A 19,415-nucleotide genomic window follows, 5' to 3' on the forward strand; every position below is an offset into this window, starting at 1 on the left:
GATGCAGAATAGCACAGCTCAGTGCCTGGAGCTGCTAGGAAATCAAATATTTTCTCACTAGATGTTTACTGAACAGGTATGATTGCCACCTTCGCATTCAGGTTGACCTAGGATCGATGGGAAGGGGCAGACAGAAAGGTGCTGGAAATGCCAAACTCAGCGGGTCTGTAGACTGGTAGTCATGAGGCTGAGGACGATGAAGTTTAGCACGCCTCCCAGGCGACTGCGTGGACCGTGGCGAGGCTGAGCACGGTCAGAAGAGGAGGTTTGAATGACAATTCTAGTAATAAAAACCATGCCCAAGATTCCCGGAACACTCACAATAGACCAGCCAGGCATCCGGCTTAGCTCTCAGCCTGCGTTGTTCCTTCATCCTCATAAGAACCCTATGAACACACTGTTGATTCTTGTTCATGTTTTACAAAACTGAGGCAAATAGAACTTGTTAATTCAGCTCCAGCCCCACTGACCTTCTTCCCGTTTCCCATCACACCATGTTGCTTCCTTTGGGAAGCTCAAATCACCCAAAGGGACATTTCCTCAAACTCCCAATCACATCTTCCCCAACGTAGACTGGGTATGTTTCTGTACTCAAATGTTGATACGAACCTTATTTCAAACTGGGATTCGACCAGTGTATAAGGCGCACCTCAGCTCTGAACTTCCCTGCTGTGTAACTTCCTGTGCACCGCTGTCCCTCTCTGAACCTCTTCGGTAAAATGTGTCAAATGATAACACGGCCCTGAGGGTTGTTGTGAAGAGGAAAGGAGAACCCTCTGGTGAAAGTGCTAGAAAATACAAAGTAAATGGAGAGGGTCTCTAGAGGGCAGCTGAGATCTGCCCGCTGGTCAGGTTCAGTGGTCCAGCTGCCGATCCAGAGCCCGGATGCGAGCGTCCACGTCTGCCCTCATCTGCCTCATCTGGCCCTCCCCAATCCCACGCCGTCTGAATGCCAGTCTGAAAATTGAGTCGAGATGTCTTTAAACACAGCATGTCCTGGTTCCCTGCGAGAGAGTTTGGCTGCTCTGACACCTGTAAAATGGAATTATATCTACAAATTAATTTGCTAGAAATGATCCACATTTCCCAAGACTTTCCTGGAAGCCAATATGAACAATTAGAGCTGGAGATGCAACTCCTGGCCTGATGAGTTGGGGGTGAGGCAGTGATGAACCCACCGCCCATTAGCTTAGGAAGCAGCAGGGCCGGGGGACCCTGGAACAGCTGCAGCTCCCTGAGGAGTGAGGATCCGTCACCCACGGGCCTCCACCCTCCACTTGTTTATTTATTGAGGTGAAATTCACATAACGTAAAATGAACTGTTTTCACACAGAGTGGCATTTAGTACGTTCACAATGCTGTGTAACCACCACCTCTGTCTAGTTCCAGAACATTCATCACCGCAGAGGAAACCCAGTGAGCAGTTGCTCCCCATCCCCCCTCCCAGCCCCTGGCAACCCACGATCTGTCTTCTGTCCCTGTGCATTTACTTATCCTGGATATTTCATATGCGATCCCACCTACGCTAAAATAAAACCGTACCTGAGACAGGCACCAGGCACAAAGGGCTCTGAGCATCCTAGTTGCTGGGACACCCGACCTGGTGTTGGGGCCAGAGCAGAATGACATTTAGCAAGGTTCTTAGCCCCTTCGGGGTGCAGTTTCTTCTTCTTAACTCAGACTTTAATCCCCAGGCTGTGACCGAGATTCATGCTCCAGCAAACCCTCCTCCTCCCCAGACTTTCCCTGACCCTCCGCGACAGACCGCCCTCCACAGCGCACTTGGGTTGCCCCATTTGTATTCTGTCCCAGGTGTCACACCGGTGTTTCCTGTGATGCCTGCACCTTGTTCTCTAGCCACCTCGTGACTTACGGAGTGCGGAAACCACGTGGCATAGCAGATGGAGTACTGGCTTTGCCATCCAAAAAGCTGGGTTCCCGGCCCCGTGTCCTCTCTGTAACAGGCAATGAGTGTAAAGTGAGATGTGCAGTAATGTTCTTTTGTCCTGTCTTTGGCAGCCCCGGAAGTGTTCCAGGTGTATGTGGACGGAGGCCCTGGGTACTCCTACCCCGTTGACTGGTGGTCCCTGGGTGTCACGGCCTATGAGCTGCTGCGGGGCTGGGTAAGATGTGCGCCTGTGTGGTGAACGCGAGGGCTGTGGAAGTGGGGGGCTCAGCTTCTACCAGGCTTGGGTGGGGTGGAATGGCCCTGCCGCTGGATGTGCACCATGCCGGCCCTGGGTGTCAGTCCTGATTGCCCGTGTGCCAACTCCAAGGTCCTGAGCATTAGAAAGCTCTTAACAAGCTTCTGGTCCAGCCCCTCATTCTACTCACGGGGACAGGGATGTCCAGAGGGGCAGAGTCTTGTGTGAAGCTCAGCAGCTGATCCGTGGCAGCTCAAACACCCAAAGCATCTTGGTGTCATGATTTCAAATGCTGTCGTCTTTCAACCCACAACATGAGGCTCCCGTGCCCAGCTTTCCAGCTTGGTTTTTTGTTGTTGTTATTTTAGTTCCAACCTTCCCCGAATACTTAGCTCAGTGTCCTGTAAAAATGGGGCATTCGATACGTATTTTTGTTTTATTTCTTTTAAATTTAAAAGCTGAAGATGACTAATGGAGCTATTTGGCAACTAATAACTCAGTTTTATTTTAGCAAAAAGAATTATGACAAACGAATTTCGAGGCTTTTTTTTTTTTTTACACAAGTATCATTTGAAAATGACGCCATTTAACCTCTCAGGACCATGGTTTCCCCTTCATACAATGGGGATAGGAACATCCTCTCTGTCTATTCTGTGGTGCTGAAGTTATCCTGGGATCGATGCACCCCTAGACTGGGACACTCAGTTTGTGTATTACCCACCTTATAGCTCCAGCACCCAGCACACAGCGTAGAGAGTCAGTTCCTCCCATTGGATGCTGCTTTACCAGTGTCTCACGGTCATCTGCATATATGCATATTAAGGCGGGTAGACGGTGCCCTTGAGGGCAGGAGCCCCCAGTGCACAGTGATAACTGGTGGGAATGAATGAGGGAGTGAATGATGGCAGCTGTGTGAAAACCATACAAGCTATGTGAGTGTCATTAGTTATCACCGTGTGGTTCAAGCAACTGGGGTCTCTCTTGGTCTCAGTGATTTCCCCTGAATTCCTCAAAAACATACTACAGTACATGATGTTGTTAGAAAGCAAGAAATATGTATATGAACTTGTGAGTTTTCTCGGGCACTGAATGAAAACAATTCATCTCTCCCCACCTCCCTGGTTGGTTCCTTTGTCGTGTACTGGTTCTTTAATATACATGCTCCAGGAGGGGACATGAGGGTCCCCATGATATTTGTATGAACCAGAGAACACAGACATCACCAGATGATGTTTATCACGGAATCAATCATACAAATGACCTTGGCAAGCAGTTGACCTAAGCATGATTGGTCGTTTGCCAGCAGAAAGTGTATTCTCTGCCGGAATACAAGTCAGAACAGTCAGAGATGATGACTTGGCAGAAAGCCCCAAGGGCTTCAAAATAAAACGTTTCGTTTTCAGTGTATCTGAGTTTTCTGCTTAGGGATCCAAATGCCACTTTTAATAGAAGAGGGAGGGTCCCATGGTGGGATCGGGGCTTTGGTGTGGGGACAGAGTGAACAAGAATGCCTGTTATGGGTTGGTGTGACTCTGTCTCCCAGATATCTTGGTCTGTTCATCTTTGACTTGAAACACAATGGGTTTATGCAAATAGTTGATTCTGTTTTTTTAATCCTGGAAACGATCACATTTAGTCCAAAAGCTATACTGAAAAACACTCATATTTTTCCATGGACTGTGTGAATTTAGAAGTTATCCTTCCTCATTGAAATTCCTCCATCATGTCAGTGACAGCATCCCTGATAGGTGATCACCCCCCTGTTCCTTGATTCCCTCAGGATCCAGGGGACTCCTTACCTCCAAAAGATGAAAGTCATGATGGGAATTTTCGAACACATATTCTAATATCATAGAGTTGGAAAGCGTTAGAAATGAAAGGTGGGAGATTGAAGGTATTAATATGGTATGTTAGCCAGGGACCCAGGCATGCTCTAGTCTTAGAGCAGAAAGAGACATCTCTCCCGAAATGCTCTATCAGGAGAGCAGAGGAGTGGAATGTCATCAGTGGGCTTGAAATTTCAAGGCAGAGAATTCTGTGAGCCTGCTTGGATCCCGTAGCCCAGACGAGGGGAGTAACTTGTACCCAACTTTCCTATGAGCCCAAACAAGAATCTCAGTTCTCACCCTGAGACCTGCTAAGTAAAAAAAAAAAAAGACTCAAGAAGCACCACGCAGCTGCATAGCACAGGGAGATCAGCTCGGTGCTTTGTGACCACCTAGAGGGGTGGGATAGGGAGGGTGGGAGGGAGGGAGATGCAAGAAGGAAGAGAGATGGGAACATATGTATATGTATAAATGATTCACTTTGTTATAAAGCAGAAAGTAGCACACCATTGTAAAGCAATTATACTTCAATAAAGATGTAAAAAAAAAAAAGAAAGAAAGAAAGCACCACCTGGAGAGTTCCCTTTTGAGCACAGTTGTCTCAGGGACTGTGACCACACCCCCTGAAGAGAACCCCGTGGGGACAGAGAGGAGAGGGAGGTTTCTCATCCACTGAACCAGAGAAGGGACTTAAAGGTCTTACCCAGCCCCTGTTTCCCCACCTACCAGGCTCCTTGATGGTTTCCCTGGCAGTGTCACCCACCTGTCCACTGGTTTTCCTCCGCATGCACAGGGCTCTTATATCCAGAAAGAACGTGTTTCATTTTTTTTAAAGCCCTAATGGCTAGAAAGATTTTCCTCTTACTCAACTGAAAGCTGCCTCCTCGTAACACAGAAAGAGGATCTTAGAAGAATTCACAGGTTCAAACCCTGGCTCTACCAGGCACCTTGTCTGTGATCTTAACCAAGGCCAATAGACAGACCAAATGCTGAGAATCCTCATCTGTTAACCGAAAAAATAATAATAATAGTAACACCTACCCAACAGGGTGGCTGTGAATATTAAGTGATTCTGACGATGCAAATTACCCAGCTCTGTGACTGATAAAGGGTCGGCACTCGGTCAATGTCAGCTCCCCTCCCCTGGTCTCTCTGATTCCCATGCGGGGGGCCTGCTGGCAGGTCTGCATTCTTTCCAACTTAGCACCTCTCAAGGTGGAGACAGGCCCTGGGAGAGGAGCTGAGCCACATGTGGCTGCTGACCGTTAGTGGGGAGGTCCCTGGCCCGGTGGGCAGAGGTCCGGGCTCCCATCCACGCCCCGTGTGCCTTGATGCTGTGATTCCGCCTTAGTCACTTAACTCATCTGAGCCCTGGCTTCCTCCTTCATGAAATGGGGATGATGAGGCCGGCCTGCGGGGTCACCGTGGGGATTCCAGGAGAAAATGTAGGCGGAGCACACGCGGCGTGCAGCACACAGGAGGGATGTTGACTGCTACATAAATGTGCACGCGGTGATGATTCTGAGACAGGTAGCTGCAGAGACAGTGCTGATGACTGCTCTTAGGGGAGCAGGGAAGAATTTCTGAGGGAGGAAGTGTTAAGGGGGATCATATATGAGTTGGTTGGGAAACCGTGTGAGCAGAGACCGGGAAGGGCAGCTGAGGCTGACACAGCAGACATCTTAGACTGACCAGCAGTCAGAAAGACAGTCTGAGGGCTGTCTAGAAAGGACCCTGAGGTCAGCTGGAGGCACTGGCTTCACTCTGTAGGCAGTGTGGTGCTGTCCATGGAAGCGACAGCATGGTGGTCAAGCGAGAGTCTGGGCTTTGGAATCACACGTTTTGGGGATCAAATCCCAGCTTTGTTGCACAGTTTCTGAATGTCTGGGGTGAGCCTGTTTCTTGTCTATCAGATGGGGAGAACAGTGGTTGCAAAGCACAGGGTTCCTCAGCCTCAGCTCTACGGACGCTCGGGACTGGGTACTGCTTTGTGATGGGGGCTGCCCAGTGCACTGTAGGATGTTTACCTGCATCCCCGGCCTCTACCCACTAGATACCAGCAGGACTTTGCCCCCACCCAGTAAGGACAGCCAAAATGTCCCCAAACATTGCCATATGTCCCCTGGAGGGACAGATTATCCCCGGTTGAGAACCACTGCCATGGAGTAATCAAGGGGACTAAAGGAGACTCTGGTAACCAAACGTTGTCTTCTACATCTGTGACTCTATTTCAGTTTTGTAGATAAGTTCATCTGTACCCTTTTTTTAGATTCCACATATAAGTGATATCATATGATATTTGTCTTTCTCTGTCTGACTTACTGAGGGATAAATTGGAAGATTGGGTTGGACATATACACACTACTATATAAAATAGATAACTAATAAGGACTTACTGCATAGCACAGGAAACTCTACTCAATACTCTGTAATGACCTATACGGGGAAAGAATCTAAGAAAAGAGTGGATATATGTATACGTATAACTGATTCACTTTGCTGTACACCTGAAACTAACACAACGTTGTAAGTCAACTATACGCTAATAAAATTTTTAAAAATAAAGTTGCAACTCCCCTCCTTCCCCCGCCCACAGACACCTCAGGCCCTCCTTTTTCTCTAAGACACGTAACACCATGTAATATCTATTTTACGTGTTTTGATCGTCTATGTCCCCACACTAGAATGTAAACTCCACGAGGTGGGGACTTTTCTGTTGTTTATTTACTAAAGTATTCCCCAGCCCCTAGAGCAGAGGTTGGTATACCTTGGGGACACAATATTTGCTGACTAAATAACAGATGGATAAATAAAGTCTCAGTCAAGTTTCTTAAAAATAAATAAATAAATAAATGAGATTCTGAATGTCATATCACTGACCCATGGCCTTGCAGCAGGGGGTGGAGCCCTAAGAGCCCACGCTATGGTGCCATGAGGACTCCTACCCTCTCTGCTTCCCCCAGCCACCTGCCTCACGCGGTATTACCCTTGCCTTTGACCTCTGTCAGCACTTCTCCTTAGGGTTCAGTAGGCAGAGAAGGTATGGGTGATGGCTAATAGAGGAAGGGGTATGGTGCTCCTAGAGGTTGGAGCAGAACTAAGAACCGCTGGGTACACACCGGATGGTGGGCTCAACCACAGAGACGAGGAATCTGTTGGTATATTAACCCAAGAAAGGGAGAGAGGCAGCCCTTGGGTTGAGCACCGCCTTTCTGTCCCTTGGTAAAGCAAACAGAGAGAGCCCTGAGCTGGGAGTCAAAAACCTGGGGGGAAATGAACTCTGGGACCTCGCCCCTCCAGGTTTTATATCTCCATAAAGGGAGGGGTTTTCAAGCTGTGTTTCCTGGAAGTATAGGACCCTGAAGAGATGATTCAACAGTTCATAAGGAAAAAAATGTTTCTCCAGGCTTTGGAGGTTTAAATAGACCAGGGAACTGTTATTCCCTTTCATCTGTTCTATGTTTGGGATTTTGAGTAAAAAGATTTGGGGGAAAAAACATTGGATGAGATGGTCCCCAAGGCCCAGCTCAGCTCTAACAGTTAAAATAACAGGTCTGAGCCAGAGAGGCTTGTCTGCTCACCCGCCGGGGCGGGCGGGGCTGGGAGCTGAGGCTGGGGCTTTGGTGGGAGTGCAGGCAGAGGACTGGGGTTGGCGGTGTGAACACAGCCTTTAGGGGGCTAGTGCACCACGGCTAGCCGGGAGGGAGTCTGGGAAAAGTCTGGAGCTGCCGAAGAGGCAAGAGACTTTTTCTTCGCTCTTTGTTTCCTGGTGCGTGAGGAGAGGGGATTAAGAGCGCTGATTAAAGGAGCTCCAGAGACGGGCGCGAGCCGCAGCTAACAGCGCGGACCCCAGAGACGGGCATGAGACGCTAAGGCTGCTGCTGCCGCCACCAAGAAGCCTGTGTGCAAGCACAGGTCACTGTCCACACCTCCCTTCCGGGGAGCCTGTGCAGCCCGCCACTCCCAGGGTCCCGTAATCCAGGGACAACTTCCCCGGGAGAACGGACGGCGCGCCTCAGGCTGGTGCAACGTCACGCCGAGCTCTGCCGCCGCAGGCTCACCCCGCATCCGTGCCTCTCCCTCCCCTCGGCCTGAGTGAGCCAGAGCCCCCGAATCAGCGGCTCCTTTAGCCCCGTCCTGTCTGAGCGAAGAACAGACGCCCTCAGGCGACCTACACGCAGAGGCGGGTCCAAATCCAAAGCTGAGCCCCGGGAGCTGTGCAAACAAAGAAGAGAAAGGGAAATCTCTCCCAGCAGCCTCAGAAGCAGCGGACTAAATCTCCACAATCAACATGATGTACCTGCACCTGTGGAATACCTGAATAGACAACGAGTCATCCCAAATTGAGGAGGTGGACTTTGAGAGCAAGATTTATGATTTTTTCCCCTTTTCCTCTTTTTGTGAGTGTGTATGTGTATGCTTCTGTGTGAGATTTTGTCTGTATAGCTTTGCTTTCACCATGTGTCCTAGGGTTCTATCCATCCGTTTTTTGTTTCTCTAATTTTTTTCTTAATAATTTTTTATTTTAATAACTTTATTTTATTTTATCTTACTTTTATTTTATTTTATTCTACTTTTATTTTATTCTATCCTTTCTTTCTTTCTTTCTTTCTTTCTTTCTTTCTTTCTTTCCTTCTTTCTTTCTTTCTTTCTTTCTACTTTTTCTCCCTTTTATTCTGAGCCGTGTGGATGAAAGGCTCTTGGTGCTGCAGCCAGGAGTCAGTGCTGTGCCTCTGAGGTGGGAGAGCCAACTTCAGGACACTGGTCCACAAGAGACCTCCCAGCTCCACATAATATCAAACAGCGAAAATCTCCCAGAGATCTCCATCTCAACACCAGCACCCAGCTTCACTCAACGACCAGCAAGCTACAGTGCTGGACACCCTATGCCAAACAACTAGCAAGACAGGAACACAACCCCACCCATTAGCAGAGAGGCTGCCTAAAATCATAATAAGTCCACAGACACCCCAAAATACACAACCAGACGTGGACCTGCCCACCAGAAAGACACGATCCAGCCTCATCCACCAGAACACAGGCACTAGTCCCCTCAACCAGGAAGCCTACACAACCCACTGAACCAACTTTAGCCACTGGGGACAGACACCACAAACAACCGGAACTACGAACCTGCAGCCTGCAAAAAGGAGACCCCAAACACAGTAAGATAAGCAAAATGAGAAGACAGAAAAACACACAGCAGATGAAGGAGCAAGATAAAAACCCACCAGACCTAACAAATGAAGAGGAAATAGGCAGTCTACCTGAAAAAGAATTCAGAATAATGATACTAAAGATGATTTAAAATCTTAGAAATAGAATAGAGAAAATGCAAGAAACATTTAACAGGGACCTAGAAGAACTAAAGATGAAACAAGCAATGATGAACAACACAAAAAATGAAATTAAAAATACTCTAGATGGGATCAATAGCAGAATAACTGAGGCAGAAGAACGGATAAGTGACCTGGAAGATAAAATCGTGGAAATAACTACTGCAGAGCAGAATAAAGAAAAAAGAATGAAAAGAACTGAGGACAGTCTCAGAGACCTCTAGGACAACATTAAATGCACCAACATTCGAATTATAGGGTTCCCAGAAGAAGAAGAGAAAAAGAAAGGGACTGAAAAAGTATTTGAAGAGATTATAGTTGAAAACTTCTCTAATATGGAAAAGGAAATAGTTAATCAAGTCCAGGAAGCACAGAGAGTCCCATACAGGATAAATCCAAGGAGAAACACGCCAAGACGCATATTAATCAAACTGTAAAAAACTAAATACAAAGAAAACATGTTAAAAGCAGCAAGGGGAAAACAACAAATAACACACAAGGGAATCCCCATAAGGTTAACAGCTGATCTTTCAGCAGAAACTCTTAAAGCCAGAAGGGACTGGCAGGACATATTTAAAGTGATGAAGGAGAAAAACCTACAACCAATATTACTCTACCCAGCAAGGATCTCATTCAGATTTGATGGAGAAATTAAAACCTTTACAGACAAGCAGAAGCTGAGAGAGTTCAGCACCACCAAACCAGCTTTACAACAAATGCTAAAGGATCTTCTCTAGGCAAGAAACACAAGAGAAGGAAAAGACCTACAATAACAAACCCAAAACAATTAAGAAAATGGGAATAGGAACATACATATCGATAATTACCTTAAATGTAAATTGATTAAATGCTCCCACCAAAAGACACAGACTGGCTGAATGGATACAAAAACAAGACCCATATATATGCTGTCTACAAGAGACCCACTTCAGACCTAGGGACACATACAGACTGAAAGTGAGGGGATGGAAAAAGATATTCCATGCAAATGGAAATCAAAAGAAAGCTGGAGTAGCAATTCTCATATCAGACAAAATAGACTTTAAAATAAACACTATTAGAAGAGACAAAGAAGGACACTACATAATGATCAAGGGATCGATCCAAGAAGAAGATATAACAATTGTAAATATTTATGCACCCAACATAGGAGCACCTCAATACATAAGGCAAATACTAACAGCCATAAAAGGGGAAATCGACAGTAACACATTCATAGTAGGGGACTTTAACACATCACTTTCACCAATCGACAGATCACCCAAAATGAAAATAAATAAACACAAGCTTTAAATGATACATTAAACAAGATAGACTTAATTGATATTTATAGGACATTCCATCCAAAAACAACAGAATATACATTTTTCTCAAGTGCTCATGGAACATTCTCAAGGATAGATCATATCTTGGGTCACAAATCAAGCCTTGGTAATTTAAGAAAATTGAAATTGTATCAAGTATCTTTTCCGACCACGCTATGAGACTAGATATCAATTACAGGAAAAGATCTGTAAAAAAAATACAAACACATGGAGGCTAAACAATACACTATTTAATGACGAAGTGATCACTGAAGAAATCAAAGAGGAAATCAAAAAATACCTAGAAACAAATTACAATGGAGACACGACGACCCAAAACCTATGGGATGCAGCAAAAGCAGTTCTAAGAGGGAAGTTTATAGCAATACAATCCTACCTTAAACAGGAAACATCTCGAATAAACAACCTAACCTTGCACCTAAAGCAATTAGAGAAAGAAGAACAAAAAAACCCCAAAGTTAGCAGAAGGAAAGAAATCATAAAGATCAGATCAGAAATAAATGAAAAAGAAATGAAGGAAACGATAGCAAAGATCAATAAAACTAGAAGCTGGTTCTTTGAGAAGATAAACAAAATTGATAAACCATTAGCCAGACTCATCAAGAAAAAAGGGAGAAGACTCAAATCAATAGAATTAGAAATGAAAAAGGAGAAGTAACAACTGACACTGCAGAAATACAAAAGATCATGAGAGAGTACTACAAGCAACTCTATGCCAATTAAATGGATAACCTGGAAGAAATGGACAAATTCTTAGAAATGCACAACCTGCCAAGACTGAATCAGGAAGAAATAGAAAATATGAACAGACCAATCACAAGCACGGAAATTGAAACTGTGATTAAAAATCTTCCAACAAACAAAAGCCCAGGACCAGATGGCTTCACAAGTGAATTCTATCAAACATTTAGAGAAGAGCTAACACCTATCCTTCTCAAACTCTTCCAAAATATATCAGAGGGAGGAACACTCCCAAACTCATTCTGTGAGGCCACCATCACCCTGATACCAAACCAGACAAGGATGTCACAAAGAAAGAAAACTAGAGGCCAATATCACTGATGAACATAGATGCAAAAATCCTCAACAAAATACGAGCAAACAGAATCCAACAGCACATTAAAAGGATCATACACCATGATCAAGTGGGGTTTATTCCAGGAATGCAAGGATTCTTCAATATACGGAAATCAATCATCGTGATACACCATATTAACAAATTGAAGGAGGAAAAGCCATATGATCATCTCAATAGATGCAGAGAAAGCTTTTGACAAAATTCAACACCCATTTATGATAAAAACCCTGCAGAAAGTAGGCATAGAGGGAACTTTCCTCAACATAATAAAGGCCATATATGACAAACTCACAGGCAACATCATCCTCAATGGTGAAAAACTGAAAGCATTTCCACTAAGATCAGGAACAAGACAAGGTTGCTCACTCTCACCACTCTTATTCAACATAGTTTTGGAAGTTTTAGCCACAGCAATCAGAGAGGAAAAGGAAATAAAAGGAATCCAAATCGGAAAAGAAGAAGCAAAGCTGTCACTGTTTGCAGGTGACATGATACTATACATAGAGAATCCTAAAGATGCTACCAGAAAACTACTAGAGCTAATCAATGGATTTGGTAAAGTAGCAGGATACAAAATTAATGCAGAGAAATCGCTGGCATTCCTATACACTAATGATAAAAAATCTGAAAGTGAAATCAAGAAAACTCTCCCATTTACCACTGCAACAAAAAGAATAAAATATCTCGGTATAAACCTACCTAAGGAGACAAAAGACCTGTATGCAGAAAATTATAAGACACTGATGAATGAAATTAAAGATGGTACAAATAGATGGAGAGATATACCATGTTCTTGGATTGGAAGAATCAACATTGTGAAAATGACTCTACTACCCAAAGCAATTTACAGATTCAATGCAATCCCAATCAAACTACCACTGGCATTTTTCACAGAACTAGAACAAAAAATTTCACAATTTGTATGGAAACACAAAAGACCCCGAATAGCCAAAGCAATCTTGAGAACGAAAAACGGAGCTGGAAGAATGAGGCTCCCTGACTTCAGGCTATACTACAAAGCTACAGTAATCAAGACAGTATGGTACTGGCACAAAAGCAGAAATATAGATCAATGGAACAGGATAGAAAGCCCAGAGATAAACCCACGCACATATGGTCACCTTATCTTTGATAAAGGAGGCAGGAATGTACAGTGGAGAAAGGACAGCCTCTTCAATAAGTGGTGCTGGGAAAACTGGACAGCTACATGTAAATGTACGAGATTAGAACACTCCCTAACACCATACACAAAATTAATCTCAAAATGGATTAAAGACCTAAATATAAGGCCAGAAACTATCAAACTCTTAGAGGAAAACATAGGCAGAACACTCTATGACATAAATCACAGCAAGATCCTTTTTGACCCATCTCCTAGAGAAATGGAAATAAAAACAAAAATAAACAAATGGCACCTAATGAAACTTCAAAGCTTTTGCACAGCAAAGGAAACCATAAGCAAGACCAAAAGACAACCCTCAGAATGGGCGAAAATATTTTCAAATGAAGCAGCTGACAAAGGATTAATCTCCAAAATTTACAAGCAGCTCATGCAGCTCAATAACAAAAAAACAAACAACTCAATCCAAAAATGGGCAGAAGACCTAAATAGACATTTCTCCAAAGAAGATATACAGATTGCCAACAAACACATGAAAGAATGCTCAACATCATTAATCATTAGAGAAATGCAAATCAAAACTACAATGAGATATCATCTCACCCTGGTCAGAATGGCCATCATCAAAAAATCTAGAAACAATAAATGCTGGAGAGGGTGTGGAGAAAAGGGAACACTCTTGCACTGCTGGTGGGAATGTGAATTGGTACAGCCACTATGGAGAACAGTATGGAGGTTCCTTAAAAAACTACAAATAGAACTACCATATGACCCAGCAATCCCACTACTGGGCATATACCCTGAGAAAACCATAATTCAAAAAGAGTCATGTACCAAAATGTTCATTGCAGCTCTATTTACAGTAGCCAAGAGATGGAAACAACCTAAGTGTCCATCATCGGATGATTGGATAAAGAAGATGTGGCACATATATACAATGGAATATTATTCAGCCATAAAAAGAAACAAAATTGAGTTATTTGTAGTGAGGTGGATGGACCTAGAGTCTGTCATACAGAGTGAAAGATAAAGACAAATACCATATGGTAACACATATATATGGAATCTAAGAAAAAAAAATGTCATGAAGAACCTAGGGGTAAGACGGGAATAAAGACATAGACCTACTAGAGAATGGACTTGAGGATACGGGGAGGGGGAAGGGTAAGCTGTGACAAAGTGAGAGAGTGACATGGACATATATACACTACCAAACGTAAAATAGGTAGTGGGAAGCAGCCGCATAGCACAGGGAGATCAGCTCGGTGCTTTGTGACCACCTGGAGGGGTGGGATAGGGAGGGTGGGAGGGAGGGAGACGCAAGAGGGAGGAGATATGGGAACATATGTATAACTGATTCACTGTTATAAAGCAGAAACTAACACACCATTGTAAAGCAATTATACTCCAATAGAGACGTAAAAAAATTTTAAAAAATAAAATAACAGGTCTACCGCAGTTCTTTTCCTGTTTCTTCCATTTCTCGGTAAATTGGCCATCTTAGTAAACTGAGTTTCCTGGAATAGAGATGCACCTCCACTCTATAATGAGTATATCCAGTGCCCTGTTGCTAAAATCACTTTCACCAGCAGAACATGTAATTACTTTACCTTATAAAGACCACGTGGTTTTCTGAGTCAAGACATCCTAAGGCCAATGAGTGAGAACCGAGCATCAGTAGAGCTCTTTACCTGACGCAGATGGAATATGGATCCTAATATGTGCCAGTATTCTTGTCGAAGGACCTGGGTTTCTCCACAACCACACAAACAGATTAAGGCTAAGCCTGGAGCTTAAAGGCACAGAGCTGACTTTATTTTATTATTTTTAAAAAATATTTATTGGAGTATAATTGCGTTACAATGTTGTGCTAGTTTCTACTGTACAGCAAAGTGAATCAGCTATACATACATATATATCCCCTCTTTTTTGGATTTCCTTCCAATTTAGGTCACCACAGAGCACTGAGTAGAGTTCCCTGTGTTATACAGTAGGTTCTCATTAGTTATCTATTTAATACATGGTATCAATAGTGTATATATGTCAATCCCAATCTCCTAATTCATCCCCCCCCCAAACTCCCACTCCATCCCTCCCCCTCCCCCTCCCTCTTGGCAACCACAAGTCTGTTCTCTATGTCTGTTTTAACCACGTGGGGTCTCTCTCTCTGACGCCGCCTGTTGTCCTTTGGTTGCAGAGGCCATATGAAATCCACTCGGCCACCCCCGTCGATGAGATCCTCAACATCTTCAAGGTGGAGCGTGTCCACTACTCCTCCACATGGTGCAAGGGCATGGTCGCCCTGCTGAAGAAGGTAAGGGGGCAGCCGCCAGCCCACCTGGCCAGGGAGCTGGGCACTCAGTGCAGTAACAGGCAGACCAGCAGATTAAGGAATGAGAAAATGAATGGCGGGACAGTGGTGGAAATAATAAAGTCAGCGGTGCTCTAATGCCTCGTCGTAAACACTCTCACCATCCCGCATCGAGATCACAAAGCCGCTGGACAGGGTGGCTTTTAGTCACGTCTGTGACAACAAAGCCCACAGGCTCTTTTCACTCCACAACAAGCTTCTAGTAATTAGAAATATTTAATGCATATAGCTCTTTAAAAATTTTACAAATCATCTTTTAACTCACTGACCTTTAAGACATTGGGCGTCTCCTGACTTTTCCTGGGAACTAGTAGTTGCTAGTAGAATAAAGCAGTGGTTCTCCAAGGTGGTTCCTGGACCAGCATACCCCGGGAACTTGTTGGAAATGCGGATTCTCAGGCTCCACCCGCAGACCTGCTGAATCAGAAATGGAGGGGCAGGCCCTGTTGTTTGTGCTCTGATAAGCTCGAGTTCAGCATGGGCAGTGGGTCGTGGCGCCCTCCTTCTGAGGCTGGCATTCAGCTAAACTCACTCGGAATCCTCCGAGACACAGAGTCGAGCCTTGCATGTGGTCAGCGCCAGTCACCTTTAATGGAGGAATTATGATGACGGCAGCCAGCACTGGTTGGGGGAATGTTATATGGGGGCTCTGCTCATTTAGTCCTTACATGCCCTGTGAGAGGCGTAGTATTAGTGCCCCCATAGTAGAGATGGGAAAACTGAGGCTCGGGAAAGCAGATCGTTCACTCACTGCCACAGGGCTGTTGGAGGCAGAGGAGGATTTAAATCCAAGCTCTCTCAACTCCAGATGTCAGCTCTTAATCCCTCCAAACTCTGTAGATGACTTAGGGAATTACTCATTAGTTAAATTGCTTTAGGGGAGATTCACCCCCTGGGTTTTAGACATCAGTAGTCCTTAACCAACTGCTGATTGGAATCACCTGGAAGCTCTACCCACCTGCCAACACCTCCACCTCCCACCCACCTCTGACTCCCACCCAGGAGTCAGAGAACTAACTGCTGCTCTAAACGGTGGCCACCCCCTTCCACCGCCGCCCTGCCCTGGGCATTGAAGCAGCATCTCTGTTTAAATCTGTACCCGTCATTCTGGGGACAGTTCCTAGAGAGAGGCCACCGTGATCAGCAGGTGAGACCCTGCCAGGTGCCCCTCCCATGGTGTGACTGTAGCCCACTCGCTGCAGTGGCAGGTGGGAGCCGACTGGCGGGGGGTCCTGATTCCAGCTCCCACCTGCCAGCAGCTGGGGGTGGCATCCTGCCTTGGTGTGTCCCAGGTCCTCATCCATCCCCTATGGGTCTCATCTGAATCATGAGCCAGAAGTGGAAGAGTTACCATTATCCTTCCTACTTTCGGAGGAGGAAACATGCACAGCACAGTCAGCAGCTCAGCCGGGGCCACGCTGCTACCGAGTGGCCCTCCCAGGGCTGGGCCCCGTCTTTCACTTTTAGCCTCAGTGTCCTTGCACCAGATAAGCTAGTGTTTTGAAAGCTGAAAACCCCTCTGGATGCAAGGTAATGTACGGCTATTTTTTTTTCTTTTACTGCATCACCCCTTATTAGCAGAAACTCCATTTGAAGGGAAGCTAAAAGTTGACCCCTTGGCTACAAATGAGGCCATTCCATCAGACTGCAGAGGTCACCTCATAGCTGTCCAGGGAGAAATTTTATTATGCTTTTGTGCATCCCATTACCAAGCTGAAAGTCCTAAAACAAGGTGGCTAATTCTTTTTATTTTTAATTGGAAACCTCTGCAGACCTCATTGAGAGGTGGCATGTCACAGGGTGCGAGTTCCCAAGGGGAGCACGGCAGGCAAAAATCTAGTCCCTGTCCAGAGAGCCCATTGCTGGATGACCTTCCAGCAGCCTGACCCCTCAGTTCCTCCCTGGCTATAAAGAGATGAGTGTAGGTGATGCTTCCAACACAGCAGCCCAAACAGGACAGGACACTCATGGAACGCAGAAAGCAGGGCACCTTCATTTTCCCAAGACTCCGCCTTCGGATTCCCCCACAAACCTCGGTGGGGTGCACTGCCCAAGCAAGCACGTTTGCCCTTTGCCTGCAGCTCCTGACCAAGGACCCCAAGAGCCGCCTGTCCAGCCTCGGTGACGTCCAGAGTGCACCCTACTTGGCCGACATGAACTGGGACGCGGTGTGGGAGAAGGCCCTGATGCCCGGCTTCGTACCCAATGTGAGTGAGGTCCTGTTCGACGGCATCCCGCCCTGTGCAGGGTCCCCCACCTGGGCGGGCAGGAATACGCCAGAAGCTGTCCAGTGGGGGCCCTGCTGGCCACGGTCACCTGAGCACCAGAGGAATCACGTTTCACTGAGATTCAGGGTGGATTTGTACCTGATTTCCGAGGTCCACACGCAGATGCCTGCAGTTGTCCCCTCTGGCCACACTGTTCCTTAGCTCCATACCTGTGAACACACTGCTTCCTCTTCCAGGAGTGCCTTTCTTGTCCACTTGGAAATCTCCTCCCCCTCCTTCCAGACTCAGCGTAAAACGCAGCAAGTGGTCCACTGGAGGGTCTTGGTAACTGCCTTCTGGATAAGGAGGAAACTCAGTCATTGCCTCCTCTGGGACGTTTTCCCAGCCAGCCTCTCCATCCCCTTACCTGGAGTGGATCTCACCCTCCCTGGTTCCCCACTGGACAGGTGCCTAGGTCTGCGTTAGCGGTCAGTAACGTTCTGTTGCGTGCATCCGCCATTCCCCGAGAGCTTCAGAGGGTGGGTTGGCTGACCTTCGCCTGAGAGAGATCCCAGAGCAATGGGTGACCCCAGAAGCTGCTAGAAGACCTCGATATGTGCTTGTCACATGAGTATGGATCGGTTAATGATAACAGCCAGTAGGGTTAAGCGTGTTCTAAAGCTTCACGTACATTATGTCACATAAGCTTCACAACTGGGAAGGGGGCCCTGTTAGTAGTCTCAGCTTAAGTGAATAGTCTCAGGTTAAGCAAACTGCCCACATTACTCAGTGAGAAATTGGCAAAGCCAGGGCTTGACCTCAGGCAGTCTGGATCCAGAGCCTCCATTGAAGGAAGGAAGGGAGGGAGGGAAGATAGATCAGGCCAGGAAGGACTTGGGCCTGGAATCTGACCTGCTCACTGGGAGAGGGAGAGTGGTGGGGGACAGATGTACCACCAAGGGAAGGGGGACTATTCGTGGAACCATAGCAGTTGGCGGTGTGAGGATCCTGGCAGGGGCAGGTTGGGGAGAGCTGTCAGTACAGACAAGCCCAGCGGGGACTGTTCCGCTGGGACCTCTCTCCAGGATGGAGAAGGGAAAGGGAAAAGAACGTAGTACTGCTCCCCAGCCTCACAAGTTCGGAGCACTTACCCTCATTTTGCAGTTATGGAAACAGGGCCAGAGAGGTTGAGGGACTTGCTAGTGAGTGGAAAAGCCAGGCCTTGCCCCAGTTCTATCTGCAAAGCCCTGGTTCCTCCTCTTGCCCTGGCCATGGCAGGGCACTGGCTGACATCGAGGGGTGAGGCAGCCTGGCCAAGGCAAGTTTGATGGCAGGTAGCAAGACCCTCGCTTATAAGTTGGGGTTTAAGGCTGGGGCTCCCATGGGAGGCGGCTGGGACTGCAGGGCAGCAGAGGGAGTGGTCAGTCATTGCAGGCCTGCCATGGATCAGGAAGGACCCATTCTAGAAGATTTGCAAGCACTATCTCGGTTAATCCTCATCAACCCACTGAGCCTGCTGCATTTTACACAGATGAGGAAACTGAGGCAGAGAGAGGTTATATGTCTCCCTCAAAGACACGCAGGTGAAAGGTGAGGCTGTAGGACTCAGTGGCAAGGCTGGCAGCCCCCGCCCGATTGTGCATGGTCCCTCCCCTCCCTGGCCCCCATCCAATCAGGAACAGGGACACCTACTCAAGGACTCACTTCTCACTTGGCCCTACATGAAGAACTTTATTAACTTGTTTAATCTTGCATGAGGGAGGAATGCTTATCCAGACTTTACAGATAATGAACTGAGTCCCAAAGAAGTTCAAGGTCAGAAAGCAGCAGAACTGGGTTGTTGTTTTTTCTGAGCACCTTCAGAGCCATTGATGTTATAACCACCAGCCTGTGCTGCCTGAGAGGGCCAGCATCCTGGGCTGGGTCTCAGGATGGAAAAGAGCCACCTGGGATAAGTCAGGGAGACCAATATTGCTCCTGACCAAAGTGGCAGGAGCCCAGCCTAGGG

The 19,415-nt window shown here is 46.4% G+C and overlaps 1 protein-coding gene across 3 annotated transcripts in view; it reads left to right on the forward strand.

The window, feature by feature from the left end:
• STK32B (serine/threonine kinase 32B) overlaps window positions 1-19,415 on the forward strand; it is a 348,577-nt gene that overhangs the window by 309,045 nt on the left and 20,117 nt on the right. For all 3 annotated transcript variants that reach the window (XM_027103382.1, XM_027103383.1, XM_027103384.1), the window contains 3 exons: window positions 2,020-2,123; window positions 15,027-15,143; window positions 17,282-17,407. In XM_027103382.1, the coding sequence (XP_026959183.1) occupies window positions 2,020-2,123; window positions 15,027-15,143; window positions 17,282-17,407 (347 nt within the window). The remainder of the gene's footprint in view (window positions 1-2,019; window positions 2,124-15,026; window positions 15,144-17,281; window positions 17,408-19,415) is intronic.

The sequence above is a fragment of the Aethalodelphis obliquidens genome, unplaced genomic scaffold (assembly GCF_003676395.1).
Source record: "Aethalodelphis obliquidens isolate GAN/ISIS:26980383/991018 unplaced genomic scaffold, ASM367639v1 scaffold6, whole genome shotgun sequence".
NCBI classification, from domain to species: Eukaryota; Metazoa; Chordata; class Mammalia; order Artiodactyla; family Delphinidae; genus Aethalodelphis; species Aethalodelphis obliquidens.